Raw genomic sequence first — 19,510 nt, forward strand, 5'->3', positions numbered from 1 at the left:
TCATAACGACGTATGTAACAATTATGAGGATTCGAGAAATCCTTTGCAGAAAGTTGGCAAAACTTTTTCTAAAACTGTTTTAAAACTAAATCTTTTTTCAATACTTTTTTCCGCTGGCATGCGTCATTACATCCCAAGTAACATTTCGAGTTTTATCATACTCTATTAGCAGTTTTGGAGAGTAAATTTTCAAGACTAGCAATAAAACTCAAATCTACATGACAACCTCTTGATGACCGCTACAAGATTATGTTATGACTAAGTGGACCACTCTTGAGATCGTCTTCAAAACAAGTTTAAGGTTATTCATAAGAGTTCCATAAAACCGCTGTCAAAAAAGGGAATTTCTTTTCCGTGGAGCTTTTTGTTATTGTTTTGAAGAAAAAGGATAACCAAAGAAATGGAAGAATGAAATTGAAAACAACATCACGGGCATGGATGAAAATAATATTCAATTATTGGAAATTGGATGCCCAGAATTCGTTCGCGTGCTTGCAAATTTTACTGCGCGTTCGAATTTCTGGTGAAAACAGGTAAGAAAATCAGGTTTTTCAAGTGCGCCGTCGTAATACTGTGATTTACGACCAATTAATTAGTGTAGATAATAAATTGATATGCTGCCTTTTCCTCTAGTGGCATTCCGATTTGCAAGGAAACATTTCTCGTGCTTCAAATTGTAAAAATCATCTTGAAATGCAGCGATTATTACTAATTGTCATTAATAATACTCGCTGCATTTCAAGAGATTTTGCAAAAGATTTACGCCGATATAAAATTATTTTTTCCTACCAGCATGGCTGCTACTACACTATGGGCAGTTTTGACGGCCAAAATAACATTTTGCATAACTCTCAAATACAATAAGTATTTTGCTGACAGTTGCTGCAATCTATTCCTTACGATTAGTTTTTTTCATGATCGTTCTATATTCGCTTGATTTTTATTATTATATATGCAGCTCAGAACCAAATTTTTGAACTTACGACAATCAATCTTTCTCCTATTAGTCGCAAGTTTCATCACAGCGCATCTGGTGCGCTGTATAGCGTATCCGGTTACAAATAATGTGCACCAGTTGCTCAATGATGCGCTATAAGTTGAACGCGAATAAAATCGGCTTCGAAATTCGATTTTCAACTGGAATCACAATATCTGTTTCATTTTCAGAAGTGGAATTTGACCAATAAACAACAAAATCTTAAATATGCGAATGCTCAGTTAGGAAAATTTATGTATTTTTTATGTTCTTTGTTTAAAATATTTGGGAACATGGAACAGAAACATCAGTTTTAGCCATTCGATTGACAATAGTTCACCAAGTTCAACATAAACATTATGTTCTTGTTCAATACCATTATAAACCTAATTAAAACTACTAAGTTTTATTTAGGTTATGCGTAAGACAAGTCTTAGACCAATATATTCGGTTTTATGACAGTTTTCAAAATTGGTTTTATTAGAGTCCTCAAGATAATCATTAGGCCCCTAATAAGCTCATAAAGCATTTGACATTTGTGGTTTTATTGAACGTTTTATTATGATTTTGAAGATAGCTACAAGTCTTCCAATAAGGCTAGTCTCGCGGTATTGATCAAAGCAGCGATAAAGCCGTTAAAAAACTTATATAAATCTATGAAGTCTTGAAATTGTTACTTGGGATGACACGTAATAAGCGTGCTTCACATCAAATCTCAGTTCATTCAAATTCACTGTGAAAAACGATAAAATTATACATACACCGGTATGCTGCACGTACGTCGGTGTACATTGGTCGGTTTTCCATAGTGCACGATTGACGCAACTGCAGTTTTGTTTTGTTTTTCTTTTTTTGATACATAGGTCGCTCTTAGTTCCCATATGTTAAAGCGACGTATCTAACAGTGAGGCTTCAAAAATTGATTTTTGACATACGTCGATTCGTAAAAAGATTGAATTAAAGAATTTTAAGATCTGAAATCAGTAAAATCGATGCGTATTATATAAAGCCGCGTGTGATTGTCACGTTGTATTAAAAAGCTCGTTTTGTTTACTTTTGTTACATACGTCGTTATGAAAAATTTTGCTTGATATATATTTACGACTTCCGCTGCGGAGTACTCATGATCCGTTATCCGTAAAGGCTGCCTGCTGTTGTAGGATGTCGGCTACCCTGGACGTCGCTCTTGCGACCGCTCTCCACTGTTCTGGGTTCTGGCACATTTTTCTGACGATGTTATCGGTGGTAGTGTCCGTTCCACATGCTTCCAACATCGCACGCCTCTCCGTTTCGAACCGGGGGCATGTGAACAGGATGTGTTCAGTCGTTTCTGTCACGTCTGGGCATTGCGGACAGGCGGGAGAAGCCGCGTGTCCGAACCTGTGTAGGTACCACTTGAAGCATCCGTGGCCTGTTAAGAACTGGGTCAAGCCAAAGTTTAGCTCTCCATGAGGTCTGCTAATCTATACCGACACACTTCCTTTAGCCGAGCTGTCCCACTCCCTCTGCCATTTGACTACCGTTGCTGCCTTGATATTCCTTCGAGCGTTTTCGGTGCTTCTGAGGGTGTAGCACTCCTCGTCTTCCTTCCAGGGATATGCGTTGATAACTCTCAGGCACATTAGCCAATGAGTACTCTCCAGCTTTCGCACGTTGCAGTTTACACTCAACGCCGATACCCGGCACACCTTAGAGCTATTCGCCATTATCCTCGATAGTGCCGCTATTGCCGTCGACGCGCGCTTGCAGGTGTAGTCGACGTGACTTTTAAAGCTCAACTTATCGTCGAGCATCACCCCCAATGGGGTGAAGGTGATGTCGCAGCCGCTGACTCTAAACATATACTGGTCTAGTAACTGGCAACTGTCAGTTCAAATATAATTTGAAAAACATTATTGGACAAGTTCAGAATGATAACTGTCGCTTTTGTAATACTGAAAGCGAAACATCGGCTCTGATTATGTTAGGTGGCCAATACTTATATAGTAAATACCCGCGAAATACAAAATTAAGTTTTATTGCACTGAATTGTTGATTCAATGTTATCTGTTAAGGTGTATAATTAAATTAGTATTAACCTCTCCAGTAGCCTTGCGAGCAAAGGCGTAGGATTGCCAATCCGTAGATGGCGATTTCGATTCTTGGTCCGGTCTAGGATGTTTTCGGGTTGGAAACATTCCCGACTCCCTGGGCATAGTGTATCAATTGTATTTGCCACACAGGATACATACTCATGCAATGGCGGGCATAGAAAAGCTTTCAATTAATAACTGTGTAAATGCTAATAGAATACCAAGTTGATAAGCAGGCCAAGTTCCAGTTGGAATATAGCGCCATTGAAGAAGAAGAAAAAGAAGAAGAAGATTGACCTTTAGCTGAGCACGATCTAATTTATAAAAGTTACCCATAAAAAATGTGAGAACGAAAAGTATTTCATTTTTTCAATTCTTCAGCAGATAGCCAGAAGCGGTTAGAAATGTAGGTTCGCCGAGAAATTTGACCTTAAATAAATGAAAAAATCGATTGAGTGAACAAATTTTGTTAACGGGAAAGGTCAATTAGGGTGACGGGGGTAATGTTAGTCCTGGATGTCCTGGATTAATCAATAATTCAACAATAAAACATAGTTTTGTAGAGAGATATTTATCAATGCTTCTTTGAAAAAGTGTATCAAGCCGACGTTATTAATATTACGCAAGATTCATGCACTTCTTCAACTGATAAATGCAATAAATCTGCGTGAAAATTGCTTTGAAGCGGTTTGTTAGCAACCACTTAAGTAGGCAGGCAGTGCAAGAGATTTTTCTTTTGCCCAATCAAGTAGTTTTTGGAATAGACTTACCTATTTTTGCACATTAAATGAACGGATAATAATCACACTATTTTAGCATTCATGTTAAATTCACTATTTTCATTATTATAGTGACACAATTAACCAAAACCTTTTTGAACAATATTAGAACACTCGTTGCCAAAATTCGGCTGACAATTTTCACTTGAAGCAGCACATTATAATTGCCTACCTTACGGCTTATACAAACGATTTATAGTGAATAATGCACCAACATTTCATGGGCCGAAAAAGCATCCAACACCAGAGCCGAGATTAGGAAAATTGGCCGAACATAAAGTTTATTTCGCACAAAACTTTTAATAGATTTTTAACCATTATTGTTGTTTTTTACTACTTAGCGTAATAACCAAAAGTAAGAAGCCGTTTGGTGGCATAATTTCGGTTAGATCTTCAATATATGAATATTTAAATCGATAAATGTGCTCAACCACAGCATAATAAGCTAAGGTTTGAGCCTTATACCCTATGAATCATTATCAATAATTATAATTCACAACGTCACTATCGTACGTCTTCATATGTTTATTTACTTTAAAACTGGCGCCTATATCTGAATGGAACTTCTACAAACAGTCGCGTTTTATATGTGAAATTGTATCCAAAAACCACCACATTGATGTAAAATGTATGTTCTGTATCTTATATAATTCAGCATTTTAGGATACAACAAATTTAGCCATTCTTGCTATCACTAATGTTCCTAATCACAATCACTCCAACGCAAAACCAGATTTTACTCGCTTTCCAACACAAACTTACCTTATAACTATCAAACCCGGCGAGGTGTTCCTTCGTTAGGTATCCAGCCATTCTGCTGTGTTGACCACCAACCCGCAAACACCCGAAATCCGTCTTTCCTGTCCCGTATTCTGCAGGCACACGTCAATACACAAGGATTTTTACACTTCACTTCCGTTCGCCCTTATGACGGATCAGTCAGGTAAAACGCAGAAGCGCACAACAAAGGGTGGCAGCGAAGGGCCACGGTACGGTTCAATTGACCAAATTGCAGAAAAATCAGAAGGGATATCGAAAAAACACGAAAGCCGGGGCACACTCCCACGTCGACGCAGTCACCGCAGTGAGCAGCAAGTCGCTTTCTTTTGGCCGGTTGATTTGCAATGCTCACTTTTACTACTAGGTGATAACTGGAGTAATTGGGGTATTACCAGTCACAATTCACACAAATTGTGTGATTTATTTTAACTAATAGAAAACTTTCAAAACGAAAGCACGTAAATTCACACTCTGCCGCGCAGTCCACTGCAAAAAAATACGAACGGTTGACTTTTTTTCACTTCTGAATGACAGATCAAATCTCGCGTCAAAATGCGAGTAAACAAAACGCATAGGGCTACCAAACGATGCCCGCACCCGTCGCGGTGTAAAAAGATTATAGCCTTTTGGTATAAAGTTGTTTGGCATAATTTGCAGTCAACGAGACAAATCATTATTATATGGATGGCCCTGGAAGGTTTTCTTTTTTTTTAATTCTTTTCGTATCGTACATAAATCAGATGGACGATATATAATTACATTTCTCGAGCAACATATGATTAGGGCCGAAAAACCAACAAAGTTGAACCGAGAAAAATGAGGTTCAAATTTTCTATGACTAATTTAATTCATTTATTGAAGTAGAAACTCATTTCATTGCCAAAACCATGTCAATACTATACGTAAATGGTTATATTATAACAGCAGATCAAGATTATTTGAAAAACCATTCGAAATCTACAAAATTTCAGCTAAAACAAAAATCGCGCCGTTTACTCGCATCACCGGCAACACGTCTGGTTTTTAAGCCGTTTGCTCAAAGCTACTAACACCATCGGATTTGTTTAGATTTGTTAGCCAGAGCAGTTCTGCTATGCGATATATCGAAAACCTAGTAAGAATATACATTTAAAAATAACTTGAAGTTAGTTTTTCTAAATAAACAATATAAAGTGAACGGCCTAAAAACCAAAGCAAACATTCCGCATGGTAGTTAAGGGCGCCAACAAAGGACTTAAAAACCACAATGGTGCAAATGGTTCATGAGACGTTCACTCAAAATAGCAATTAATGGGTTTCTTAAGAGATATCAAGAACGGAGTTTTAACTAGCATGAAGAATAATTTACAAAGCAATCGTTCATGCCAGAAAATCAAAAATCATGGTTTTGGTTTATAAGCCGTAATCATATGTTACGCGAGATTTTATCTAACACCTGTCAAAGTTACTATATCAGTTGACTTCTTCTTATTTTTACTTGGATTCGACCAGGGTTTGCAGAAATCGCTCTCAACAGATAATGAACAACGATAAAAGAGAGGCAAAAGTGTTCCGAATCATAACATGCCATTATAACAAATTTATCAAACTTGGATAGACGAATCCAAGTAAAAATAAGAAGAAGACACACGAAGGTGTTAACTTTGACAGATCCTACAGGGCAGCATAGGAAGATCGTTTTAAAATGCTTGTAATAAATTCTAGACAAATCGTAATTAAAATCTGATTGATGTATGATACGGAAAAAGTTCCGAAGTTTATGATAGATACATTTTTGGAAAATATACAAAAAAAAAATAAGTAGTTCAGAACTTTTTCCGTATCGTACATCAATCAGATTTTAATTACAATTTGTCTAGAATTTATTATAAGCATTTTAAAATGATCTTCCTATGCTGCGCTGTAGGATCTGTCAAAGTTAACACCGTCGTGTGTCTTCTTCTTATTTTTACTTGGATTCGTCTATATAAGTGCGAAAAAACAGAATCGGATAGGCAGCCCCCAAAGAAAAATTGTGATTCTAGCTTTGTTTTCGCTCCTTTCGTGTTGGTTACTGCACAGCTATGTAGAACAAGTTCAAATGCATCATCAGAGCCACTGCTCCCCGCATTTGGAGCTTTCTAAAAGAAATTTATCATGAGGTATAGCATCCCGAATCAGTTCTCTATCATGGCAGCTTGCGAAAAAAGTCTCTCGCGATGTGCTATGTAGGATCGCAGTAACCTATATGTATTACATAGTGCAATGTAATGACACTTCAGAATAAATAAAATAATTCATCATTCAACAGCATTCAACCGTTTACCAGAGCAGACGTCTCTACAAAATTGGCGTCGAGGATAAGAAAAAACTAATCCGAAAGAAGAAAGGAAAACATGGCTTGGCCAATGGTATGCAATAGTATTAAGAAATTTTCTACGGGATGATTCCAAGATTCCTGACGATGGACCCCGGATTCTAAGGGATGATCCCCAGAATCTCAGGGATGAAATCCATGCATGAAGGTTTGGACCCGGAACATACGCATAAAGAAAATGCCAGCTCTTAGGGATGATTCCAAAACTCCTGACGGTGGAACCCGGGTTCATATGGGTGAAATTAAACCCGGAGCCTTAGGGATGACATCCACACGAGATGGTTTGGACCCGGAGTTAAAAAGAAAAAATGGAAATGAGTCCCTGAGGCGAACCTCTAGGGATGGCACTCATAGTTTATGCTGAACCCATGATTAAGGGATGATACTAAGCATATATTGGAGCCCAGAGGCGATCCTCGAGGGATGATTCCATTGATTTGCGGAACCCAATATATCTGGGATGATAGTACGCAACAGAAAACCGAAAGAATATGAAACCATTAAATATGGGTTTCACGATATTTATACGAACGTTGTTCTTCATATATCCAGGTGAATCCACTGGTCCCACCATTCGTTGAAGATGCCGAGGGCCCGGTTTCAATTCGATGGGGTAAGTGGCGTGAACATTTTGACGCATACCTCGCATGGAAACAAATTGAGGACCATGAGGATAAATTCAGGACGCTGATGATGTTTGGCGGTCCAGATGTACGGAAAGTAATCGGCAAAGTCCACGAAGTTGATCATGCAGCAGATAACCGATATAGGATTGCAGTCAATCTTCTAGATGAGTATTTCATCCCACGGGTATCGAAAACATACGAACGTTTGAAGTTCCGTCAAATTACACCAAAGGAAAATGAGAAGTTGGACACATTTGTCATAAGATTGAAGCACCAAGCAGCCTTCTGTGATTTTGGAAACCAGCTGGAAAATTTAGTCGTCGATCAAATATATACTATATATACTACTACGAATAATTCGAAACTGAAGCGGAAGTGTTTGGAAAAGGATCTTACGTTAAATGAAGTACTGGCTATTGGACGCACAGACGAATCGGTACAACTTCAACTCAAGGATTGGGAAAACCACAATACAAGAAAATCCGTACTAGAAGATACAACATCAAACCCAGCAAAGGACAATCTTTTGAAAGTCAGCTCAAACTATGTGCCTAAACGAATCAGGTGCACTCGCTGTGAAGGAAGACATAATTCCAGTGATGCTGCGTGCCCGGCAAGGTTAAAGAAATGCAATATGTGCGGTCAAATTGGCCACTTCAGCCGATGTTGTTTAACGAAGCGAAAGAAGTTTAATGGATCTACACCATCCACCCGGATGGTTCGCCAAGATAGAAATAAACGATTTGTTCACGAAATTGAGAGTTCCAAAGAAAAAGCGGAAGAGGAAATATTCGAACTATTCCATCTTGGATCAGGAAAGCGGTTCATCAATGTTCAAGTTGGAGGAATAACAGTACCGTTTATTGTCGATACGGGAGCTGATCAAGATGTATTATGCGAAACCGACTGGAGATTGCTGAAAACAACTGGATTTGCGGCATACGCTGTACGAAGAGGAAGTCAGAAGATTTTCAACGCATACGGTTCTATCAACCCACTTGAAGTCCTTGGTGAAGTTGATGCAGAGCTCGTGTACGGGAACAAACAGGTTGACACGACGTTGTACGTGATTGCCAAAGGGAAGTGTTCACTATTATCTGGTGACACCGCTATTAAACTGGGCATTATCAAGTTTCTACAGAACATAGACAAGGAATTTCCGAAAATCAAGGGTAAGAACTAATTTACACTACGCAATTTATAAATAATATATAAAATATACAGAAAAATTGAACAAAATAAAATTTAATATAGGAATAGTGGCTAACATAAAAATCGATAAAACTGTTCCTCCAGTCCGTCAAGGATTACGTAGAATTCCCTATCCGCTAGAACACCTAACACTTATGAAGTTGAAAGAACTAGAAAGCCAAGGGATAATAGAACGTGTTAACGAGGCATCCGAGTGGGTTTCTCCCATGCTCGTTAAACGGAAGAGTCAAACTGAAGTACGAATTATTGTTGATCTCCGCGAAGCTAATAAGGCAATTGTGCGAGAAGTACATCCCCTCCCAACACTCGAACAAATTACTAAGAAGATTGGTGGTAGTAAGATTTTCACAAAACTCGATATTCGGCAAGCGTTTCACCAAGTTATCCTGAGTGAAAAATGTCGCTATATTACAACCTTTATCTCTCCCATCGGATTAATGAGATATACAAGATTGATGTTTGGCCTCTCAGCCGCTCCTGAGTTGTTCCAAAAAGTAATGGAAACTATTTTTGCAAATTTTCCTTGGCTCATCATCTTTATCGATGATATACTTATCCCAGCCAAAGACGAAACAGAACTACAGTACAGAACAAAGTTAATATACGAACAACTTCGACGTTATAACATACTGATTAATCCAGACAAAGTAGAAACAGGAGTAACAAGTCTAGATTTCCTAGGATATCATATCACGGATAAAGGAATTTCTGTTTCGCGAGAAAAGCTAGATGCAATAAGAAATATGCAGCCTCCGAAATCAACAGAGGAAGTTAGAAGCTTTCTTGGACTAGTGAATTTTGTTCATCGCTATGTTCCTGACATGGCTACGATCACTCACCCGCTTAACTTGTTAACTCGGAAAGGAACCAGATTTCACTGGGAAGCAAAGCACCAGTGTGCGTTTGAAGAAATCAAAACCATATTACTGAAAGAAGAAACTCTTGGTTTTATAATCCCAATGACGACACATATGTTATCGCTGACGGAAGTCCAGTAGGTCTAGGGGCAGTTTTAGTTCAGAAAGATGGATCCAACCAGTACCGAGTCATATGCTACGCATCCAAAACACTCACTAGTACCGAACAGAAATACGCGCAAACAGAACGGGAAGCACTATCTTTAGTATGGGCTTGTGAAAAGTTTTATTACTACTTATACGGAAAATCGTTCTGGCTAATCACTGATCACAAACCTCTTGTGGTAATATTCGGTGAGCGTTTAAAGCCCTCTCCCCGTATAGAACGCTGGAAGTTACGACTTATGTCTTACGATTATAAAATTATGTACCGCCCTGGAAAAGGAAACATAGCGGATCCATTGTCTAGACTTTGTCAGTTGGTTCCTGGTAGACCGTGCTACGATGAAGAATAAGAAAGAATTGTTAAACTAATGGCAGTTGATGCTTGTCCAGTAGCTTCATTTACAGAAAATATTATCACAGCAACTAATAATGATATGGAACTACAAGAACTCATCCAATGGCTGCCATATTCTCCAAGACGTTGGCCGAAAACATTATCAAGATATAAGCAATCAGCGAGTAGCATAGCCACCAATGGTGGTGTTGTCATGAAAAACCAAAGACTTATTATACCCAGGAGTATGCAGCATCGAGTATTGTGTTTAGCTCACGAACCACACCTCGGTATATCATCCATGAAGCGTCGACTGAGATCCAGAGTCTGGTGGTGCGGCATGGATCAAATGATAGAGCAGTTCGTTGAAAGCTGCACTGGCTGTATTTTAGTGTCCATACCAAATACAGCTCCAATCTCAAAACAGATCTATTTAACAGACCATGGGTGAAAATCGCTATCGATTTCACTGAGGTTCCAGAAGGATATCATTTACTAGTAGTAACAGACTATTTCTCTAGATATATTGATGTGGTCATTCAAACATCTATGACAGCCAAAGTTACAATCACAAAATTAAGAGAAATGTTCGCACGATTTGGGTTCCCAGGCGAAATCGTTTGTGACAATGGACAACCATTTTCCTCAGACGAATTCAAAACATTTTGCAAAACAAACAACATCAGTATTAAACACACGGTTCCGTATGCGGCTTTTCAAAATGGCTTAGTTGAAAGGCAAAACCGTACACTTCTAAAAACTCTAAAAATAAGTGTTTCCATGGGGCGTGATTGGAAGAGTGACCTGCAAGATTTTCTGCATTCTTACCGGGCAACACCACACAGCGTAACAAACTATACACCATCCGAACTAATGTTTGGCTGGAATATACGAGACAAACTTCCAAGTACATCACGACATGTAGATTTGAACGAAGCAAGAAAAAATGATATCAAGTCTAAAGAAAAAGGAAGAATATATACGGATCACAAACGAAAAGCTAAGCCATCTAACATTGATGTCGGTGACAAAGTGGTGGTGAAAAACTTCATCAAGAAAAACAAATTATCTCCAACATTCAATCCACAATTACATATTGTAATTCAACGCAACGGAACACGACTTCATCTTAAGAATTTGGCAACTGGTGTTATCTCTAATCGTCATGTAAACCACACAAAACGGATTGTCAGTGAAAACCCGATGTTGAACCAAAACATAGAATCAGGTATCAATGTGAAAAGTTGAATTGAATCATTATAGAGAAAGTTTAAGTATTATAATGTTCATTTATTTACAGAAGACGAAACAAATATTGAATCTACAACGCACAAACATCAGAATCAAGTTCAAGATACACAACAAATGCCTCCATCAAACCATGATAAACGAAAACGTCAGGCGGACATCGAACCTTCACAACAACAGCATAGAAAAAGGAGAGTTCCACAGCACTTGAACAATTACCAGCTATACATGCTTAATTATAAATAGTACAATTTTAGAATGTAAAATAATATACATGTAAAACTATGAACTAATAGAGAAGGGGAAAGATGTAGGATCGCAGTAACCTATATGTATTACAAAGTGCAATGTAGTGACACTTCAGAATAAATAAATCATTCATCATTCAACCCTCAACCAGAGTAGACGTCTCTACAGTGTATACATATCGTATATGTATACAGAGATGATAAGTGAGAGACTTGTTCTTTCTCTTTAGAATTCAATCCCTGGATTCGACTGTTTACGATTGTATTTACCATGACGTCTTTTTACACGATATGAGGGCATTATTTACAATTTTTTACCCGTGTTTACATTTTTTTATATATGTGGTTTTTGACCGATGCAATCGCATCTATTCAGCAGTCAGTGTAGCTGGGGCAAAATTCAGCAAAATTTTGCTGATTTTTGCCAAACAAAATTTGATGTGTATTTTATTGTCGGTGTGTTTCATTCGAGCAGTTGCAGCTGCCCCTCGAGGGAATGGAAGTTGATGATCGATGTTAATGATCGATTATCCTTTCTTTGTTTTGTCTGTTTTTTCCGTTTTTTCATCTTTCAGTCCTTTGGTCCGTCAGTTCAGTCTTCAGTCCAGTCCAGAGCGCTCAGTGTCTTTTTTGCATCACAATTTATTCTTCAATATTATTTTTGCAATTTTCAACATTTTCCATTCTTGAGTTTTGAAAATGAATTTCATACAGACGAATAATCACGTTCTTTACATATGGAGCGGAACTATCAGCGCCGACATTGAACAGGAAGTGAATCAACTGAAAACCATTCCAAACGTTCAGGTGAACGTGGAGAATGCCGATCGTGTCCTGCTAGGTGAAGGCTTCGAAAACTTGAAAGAACTGACTAGTTCATAAAGCAACTTCCTTGATTTTGTTCTAGCTGGTTATGGCCAATCACAGTTCGATGTGGTGCTGGCAAACGTTTACTCGGCAAATGCCGAACTGGCTTCCCATTTACTTAAGCTGGTGAAACCGAAAGGAAAAGTAGTGTTCAAGGATGACTCAGCTAATGCCGATACTACTCGTTCGAACCTGCTATTGTCTGGCTTTATCAACATAACATCAGAGAATGGAAATGGTTTGTATCAAATTATTATCATCTTGTCACGTACGATTTATTTTTGATGCTAACCGCGGTTGTAGCTGATTTTGTAGACTGATGCATGTAATATAATTAAGTTCATATTAATTGTTATGTTTTTCTTCACTTTTTACACAGTGATCGGAGAAAAACCTAACTATGAGGTGGGATCAGCGGCAAAGCTCTCGTTGGGAGGTAACAAAGCAAAAGTAGCAGCCGTTTGGAAACTCGATGTCGATGATGAGGAGGATGAACGCATCGATGCCGACGAATTACTAGACGAGGAAGACAAAATTAAACCAACGGCAGAATCATTGAGAGGTAAATGCATTTGAAATAACTTCCTATGTGAAATATAAATGTTCAAAATGATATTTTAGTATGCGGAACGACCGGTAAGCGCAAAGCTTGCAAGGACTGCTCTTGTGGCCTGGCTGAAGAGCTAAATGCTGAATCGAAGGGAGCTACCGTGCAGACAAGTGAAGCCAAATCCTCATGTGGAAGCGTAGGATACTTTTGTTTTGACATTATCTAATAAAACTATCTCATCCATGTTTTTTTACAGTGCTACCTAGGAGATGCGTTCCGTTGCGCTACCTGTCCGTACCTTGGCATGCCGGCTTTCAAACCAGGAGAGAAAATTTTGCTGACGGATACCCAAATGCGTGCAGATATTTAATGGAATTTTCAGGTATTTTGATAATAACTACGCTTCGAAGAATGATTTTGATAAACACTTGAGTTTAATACCTTATCAATGTAGCGTTGATAGAACTGATATACTTACAGTTATTTGGATGACTTCCCTTACTTCAGTTGCACTGATAATCAGTGGATAATTAGATAAGTGATTGCAATATGTCTAACTGGAACTTTCCGTGAATATTGCAAATATTTTCTTATAGAAGAAGTTCAGAATAATTTCCCGTAAAAATTCGGCGAAATTCAAAGTATTCTCTTGTTAATGTCTTCGAAAGTATCCCGAAAAAATACAGAATTTTTTTTAAGAAACGCTGGCGGCTGGAATTGATTTCGGCGTGACGCAGAAAACGCCGCCGCCGACAAAAATTAGCACTACCTCTAACCACGTGAATGGCACTTCTGTTAGGGAAGCCTCGACTAGTCACCATTTGTTTTACTCCGAGAGGTTATGGGCCCAGGAGTGGTGCACATTTCACATCACACGCCGGATGGAGAAGTTAGGAATACTAAACTATAAGAAGTACAGCATGAAATTACTCCTCATTCGCGAGGTTTTATGGAAGGAGATGTAGCCAGTTGGGATCAAGGCAATCAACGGTCCCAACAAGGACTCATTAAGCAAACGACCACGGCAAAAGAAGCCTGAGGGAAAGCTGAAGACTCATTTTGAGGAACCTACCCTTACTTCGAAAGTCTCGTACCTGACAAATCTCATATTGAAACGGTACTCTGAAGGCGACAATATGGAGCGGCATGTCACTGAAATGGAAGAAGCATTCGAACGACTATCTCTATTTTTTAATTGAGTGCCATTCGCTAATTGAAAAGTAAACATGTTGCAGTTATCGAACGGATAGTGTACCTACTTCGCATGTAAGAATATCCGCAAACTCACCTGGCAACATCCGAGTGCAGATACTTGCTCACAGATAGACCACGTGCTGATCGACGGACCAACATTGATATAAACAATATGCGGAGGTTTTACGCAACTGTTTTACGTGCGGTATAAAGAGCCCCGCACATAGGATACGTTTGTGTTGCGTTTGACAGTTTGACAGGCAGGGAAATGTGTCAAACGCAACGCAAACGTATGGTATGTGCGGGGCTCTTAAGACTGCGCCAGTGCCCGCCACGTGCAATGGCCAAGAGAGGAATTAGCTGATAGCAAGGTTTGAAGAAATCGCTCTCAAAAGATAGCGAACATTGATAAAAGAAAGGCAGAAAACTGTTCCGAATGATAACAAACCATGGTAACAAATTTATCAAACTTGTATACTGCCTGTAATCACATATCTGTCTCATATGAATAGGAAACCTAGCTAAGATGGGACAAACAGAATCTGATAGGCAGCTTCCACAGAGAAGTGATGATTCTTTGCTTTGTTCTCGTTCTCGTGGTGATTGCTTTGTTCTCATTAATTTTGTGATGGGGACCGCACAGCTGTGTAATGCATCATCAGAACCAGTGCTCCTCGCGTTTGAAGCTTTTTAAAAGAAATTTATTTATTACTAGGTATAGCCTCCCGAATCAGTTCTTTATCATGATAGCTTGCGAGAAAAGTCCCTCGCAGTATGCTACATATCGTATATGTATACAGAGATGATAAGTGATAGACTTTTTCATTCTCTTTTGGATTCAAATATTGACTGACAGACAAGATTATGGTCGCAGCCAGGTGGAAGAAGCACTTCGAAGATTTGTCGAACGGTGAAAATGAAGGTGTATTAAGAAGCAGGACGGAGATAGTCGGCGACGGTCAAGCTGTGGAACCACCAATGCTGGACACGGTAAAGAAGGCTCTAAACGAGCTGAAAACAGTAAAGCTGCTGGGAAGGACGAGATCCCGGTCAAGCTTCTCAAACGCGGGAGTGGGCAGCTGCATCAACCAATCCACCACAGTATCCAGAAAATATGGGAGGATGAAGAACTGCTTGCCGGCTGGTTGGATGCCTCATATGCCCAATCTATCAGAATGGGCACAGACTAGAGTGTGCCAATTACAGAGGCCAGAGGGATCACCCTTCCGAACTCGGCGTACAAAATTTTGTCGCGTATTCTGTTTAACAGACTGAGACCGCTTGAGAAGTTCTTTGTCGGCGAATACCAGGCCAGTTTCCGTGAGGGCCGATCAACGACAGATCAGATGCTTATCCTGATAAATGATGATGATCCTTGATAAATTCCGGGAGTACAACTTTACTTGCAGACTCACCGTCTGCTCATTGATTCCAAAAAGCAGGATTCAGTGAAAAGAAATGAGCTGTGGCAGAATGTCGTATGTGACCTTAGACAGGTTAAAGCAGTCCACTGGCACTGAGTCTGCAATTCGATTTTTCAAAGGCTGTTTTTTATGCACGGTCAAAACGCCATGTATGTAGCCTGACGTATCTATCTGCTTCTCAGTTCTCACTTCGTTTTTCAAGACTATTATTCCTACAAGGCGGATTTGACAATCATAGATGGTTTAATTGTTGTGTGATGCAGCTGAAGTTGGTTTTACTATAATATTATTTATGCTCACCTACAGCCATCTATTTTAAATAAATAAAATTGGTTTCAATACTCTTCAATTCTGTACTCTGTATCCAAGGTCAGTACTTCGTGAACAAGAACAAAATTGTTGACTTGGAGATTTTTACAATACACTTGGATCTTTATCGGTGTATATTTCTTATACCTATTTCATATATTGATACCAGATTTATATTTGATTTGGTTGGTAATAATTATAGTGGGTACAAATGAGTTTTTCTTTCGAACTTTTTTACAACCGACGGTGCAAAAATAGTGACTTTAATGACTTTTGAAAGCAAATTGGGGCCTGTTAGTGAATAGACTTAAAATCGTGACCAAGTCATTGAAAAGTAGATACACACAGGAACAAACATGGTCATCATCGCAATTACACATACCCATTTAAAATTTCTTAATTATTCTTTTATAATTGAAAACATTACACTACAATGTACTTTGTAAACATTACAGCTTAATATGTGTTGCCTGCAATCCATTGGCACCTTTGTTTTTGGACTTTTTTCGATCCCCGTTCGCTTTGCTCTTGATTTGCGAGCTGACTTCATCCTGCAGCTGCGAGAAGAATGCGGTCGACGACTTGGCTACCCCCTTGGTCTCCGCCATGGTGCTGACGTTCTTCGCTTGAGAAACCTTTTTCACCAACTTCTCGTGAAGGTCTTTGCCTTTCGGTTTGTGGCCCTTTTCCAGCTGTTTTTGCTCCTTTTCCGCTTGCCGTTGAAACTTTTCCCGCTGGAAACGCTTCTTCAGCCGGCGTTCGCGGTTTTTATCGGTCTTAGTGCGTTCTCCTTTGGACATGACGTCTCCTTTCGGTCGGTTATGCACTTCTTCTGGTGCTAGTAGAGTGGCATTGCTCGTGGCTACCGGAGCTACCTCTTCCATGTTGATGGCCGGAGTGTTGGTGATAATTTTCAAATCCGGAACGGCAGGACGTGGGGTGTAATGGAAGTTCGACAACGCATCCAACTGAGCGAGAAGGGTTTTCATTTGACCACGTATTTGTATGTGATCTTTTGGTTCCTCCTCTTCGGTATCCTGTGCATCTGGATTGGCTTCTTTCAACTGTTTCAGATAGTCCTTTTCGTATATTTGAGCCAACGATTCTTTGCTTTTTTCGGAATCAAGAACCAATTGTTTTCGGTATTCTCGTGGATTGTCTGGTGGACGTATTTTTCGCTCAACGTCGTCGAAAGCTTTGTTTTTTATTCGCTGCTTTATGATATCCTCGAGACGCATCGTGGTTTCTTCGGTCACCACCGGCGCAGGACGAGTAGTGGATTCAAACTCCAACACTTCTTCTAGCAGAGAATTCTGAGGTCGAGTATCAGCAGAAATTTCACCCTTCAATTGCCAAGGTTTGTCTTCTAATAATTTGTTCTCCATTTTTTTAATCTTCTGCTGAAGCTTCTCTTGTCTCAACTCGAAAGATGATTTCTGGCCTTCCTCTTTTTGCTCTTTTTCTTCATGCTCTGCTTCTTCATTTTTTTCCTCATCGTCTTCAACCGACTCAGACAAAATATTATTCGATTTCTTAGAATATTTTCCCGGCAAAAAATCGCCTGAGCTATTATACAGCTCAAAGCGCAGTCGGCGGTTACGTTCTACTTCGTCTTCCGATTCTTGCTCATCTTCTACCTTTTCTTCATCATCTTCAGCTTCGGAATTTTCAGTTCCAGCACTCATTTGATTATCCTGTTGTTCTTGGATTGATTCCGGCTCGCTCTCACTATCTTCCTCATCATCTTCGAAAAAGTCAGCGTATTTCATGTCCTCTGAATCGCTGTCTTCATCATCTCCTACGTTTTCACTGAAATAATCAATCTCGATCAATGGATTCTTTTCCGGCTTGCCCGCTTGTCGTCTCATTTCGCGGGCGTCTTCTTCATCTAGGAATCGAGCCATGTCGTCTAGTTTAAAGAACTCATCATCCACAATAGATTTCTTTTTGTTTTTCTTTGTCCCCTGTGTTTTGGTCTTTTTTCGTTTATTGGGAGTAATTTCTTCCTGTTCTTCCAACTCGCTTTCGCCTTCCATCTCGTCATCTTCCGCTCGAATGTCCATTTCATCTGCATCTCCATCTTCAGTTCGGAACAGCAACTGGAACCTTTTTTCGCTGGCTGAGAGTAACTTTGACGTTTTGGGAAGATTATTGTCCAGCAGTTGTTCGTTTTTCAGCTCCAGCTGCTGCCAAATTTGTTCCTCGTCCATTTCATCCACGACCAGCTCATCAAGATAGGGTTTGCTTCCGGCAGTTTCCACATCCAGCCCATTTGCATGATCGTATAACGATTTAACAAGTGATTTTATCTTCTCTGATCGCGTTGATTGTGCTCTGTAATTTTTTAATGTGATCTTAGAAATTTCTCTAAATAGGTTCCTGATAGTTTTTAGCACTCACGTTAGATAAACCTCCGGATTTTTTGTATGACTGCGAAAGTGTTTCAACGCTGATTTCAGTCCTTTTTTCAGCGGTGTTGTGCCATTGCTTATCTTCACCATTATTTCTGCTATTTACCAAGCCAGGTATTTAATTGAAATTAGTAAAATGTAGGCGATAATTGTACATTAGTTTAGTATCAAAAAAATATTAACACAATGTGTTCCATCCAGTTTCGAACGAATCGCTCGTGGCTCGCATGTTTTTATGTTGACGTTTCACAAGTAAATAAAGCTTCTAATGATGTGTCATTATTCATTATTCATCAGTATCAGTCATCAATTAGCGGGGTGGGTTTAGTTGGTCTACAGATTTTACACCGCATGTACCTGACCGTAACCGCAAACCTGATTAAACTCAAGAGCCGATTTAGCCGATAGAGCCTTACCCATACGTTTAAAACTGGCTTAAGCACTAGCGGAGATGAAGAAATCGGTCCAAAATGTATTTAGGGTAACCAACTTGATTTGGACCCCTACACATTTTGGACCCTCCTGGCGACATTTTTCTGATTTCTGAACTAAAAGCAATGCCGCTGCTAATTCCCCCATTGGCTTCAGGAAATTAATATTGATCAGCATCTATTTCACTGGTTTCCCGTGCGGAAAAAGCGATATTTAGATGAAATTAGTTTGTTCAACAAGGCGAGCGTTACAATGCGTTACGCTTACAAGTATACATCACTGAAAATCTCAGAACGTACACAATAAGTTTTTATCGAAATTGTGAATTTAAAACGCAGGAATCTTCTCATTGATGCATGCCAATGGAAAGATAAGACTTGGCTTCGACTCAATTGACAAATTTGAAATTCGACTTTGAAGAGACTAAATTGGGGGTGTCCAAAATGTGTACATTTGGGGGTCCAAAATATGTTGCCCTGTCCAAAACAAAGAATATTTTCATTTCAGAAAATGGCAAATTCCACTGATTTATCAATAACTGAAGCTCATTTCGAATTTCTATTTCATAAATAAGACTTTCATCTTTGAAATGGTGTCATTTCCGCCCATATCGAACCTGTATTTCAATAGATAGGGTAAAACGTCCTTCGTCCGGCTACTGCTGGCATGA

At 39.2% G+C, this 19,510-nt stretch overlaps 3 protein-coding genes across 4 annotated transcripts in view; 1 reads left to right on the forward strand and 2 right to left on the reverse strand.

Annotated features, from left to right (window-relative positions):
* LOC134212122 (ethanolaminephosphotransferase 1) overlaps window positions 1-5,145 on the reverse strand; it is a 49,001-nt gene extending 43,856 nt beyond the window's left edge. The window contains exons 1-2 of one of the 2 annotated variants that reach the window (XM_062689692.1): window positions 4,960-5,145; window positions 4,590-4,751 (exon numbers count right to left, since the gene is read on the reverse strand). In XM_062689692.1, coding sequence (XP_062545676.1) covers window positions 4,590-4,640 — 51 coding nt within the window. In that variant the 5' untranslated portion in view covers window positions 4,641-4,751; window positions 4,960-5,145. The remainder of the gene's footprint in view (window positions 1-4,589; window positions 4,752-4,959) is intronic. The other variant, XM_062689693.1, reaches the window with a different exon arrangement.
* A 7,089-nt stretch (window positions 5,146-12,234) lies between these two features.
* Window positions 12,235-13,539, forward strand: LOC134216230 (anamorsin homolog). Its single transcript, XM_062695178.1, has 5 exons — window positions 12,235-12,494; window positions 12,561-12,758; window positions 12,900-13,082; window positions 13,142-13,266; window positions 13,327-13,539. The coding sequence occupies exons 1-5, from the start codon at window positions 12,353-12,355 to the stop codon at window positions 13,438-13,440; spliced, it is 762 nt and encodes a 253-aa protein (XP_062551162.1). The 5' UTR covers window positions 12,235-12,352; the 3' UTR covers window positions 13,441-13,539.
* A 2,843-nt stretch (window positions 13,540-16,382) lies between these two features.
* LOC134212123 (U3 small nucleolar ribonucleoprotein protein MPP10) lies at window positions 16,383-18,651 on the reverse strand. Its single transcript, XM_062689694.1, has 2 exons — window positions 18,398-18,651; window positions 16,383-18,331 (listed from the first exon to the last, which is right to left on the reverse strand). The coding sequence occupies exons 1-2, from the start codon at window positions 18,496-18,498 to the stop codon at window positions 16,447-16,449; spliced, it is 1,986 nt and encodes a 661-aa protein (XP_062545678.1). The 5' UTR covers window positions 18,499-18,651; the 3' UTR covers window positions 16,383-16,446.
* Window positions 18,652-19,510: the final 859 nt, after the last annotated feature.

The sequence above is a fragment of the Armigeres subalbatus genome, chromosome 2, assembly GCF_024139115.2.
Source record: "Armigeres subalbatus isolate Guangzhou_Male chromosome 2, GZ_Asu_2, whole genome shotgun sequence".
NCBI lineage: Eukaryota > Metazoa > Arthropoda > Insecta > Diptera > Culicidae > Armigeres > Armigeres subalbatus.

What these genes read in the sequence shown, in the direction of transcription:
- LOC134216230 (XM_062695178.1), top strand. Translation starts at nt 12,353, where the DNA reads ATGAATTTCATACAGACGAATAATCACGTTCTTTACATATGGAGCGGA. An exon ending in AACATCAGAGAATGGAAATG is followed by an intron (nt 12,759 to 12,899) that starts GTTTGTATCAAA and finishes CTTTTTACACAG; the next exon opens with TGATCGGAGAAAAACCTAAC. An exon ending in AACGGCAGAATCATTGAGAG is followed by an intron (nt 13,083 to 13,141) that starts GTAAATGCATTT and finishes ATGATATTTTAG; the next exon opens with TATGCGGAACGACCGGTAAG.
- LOC134212123 (XM_062689694.1), bottom strand. Translation starts at nt 18,498, where the DNA reads ATGGTGAAGATAAGCAATGGCACAACACCGCTGAAAAAAGGACTGAAA. An exon ending in AATCCGGAGGTTTATCTAAC is followed by an intron (nt 18,332 to 18,397) that starts GTGAGTGCTAAA and finishes AAAAAATTACAG; the next exon opens with AGCACAATCAACGCGATCAG.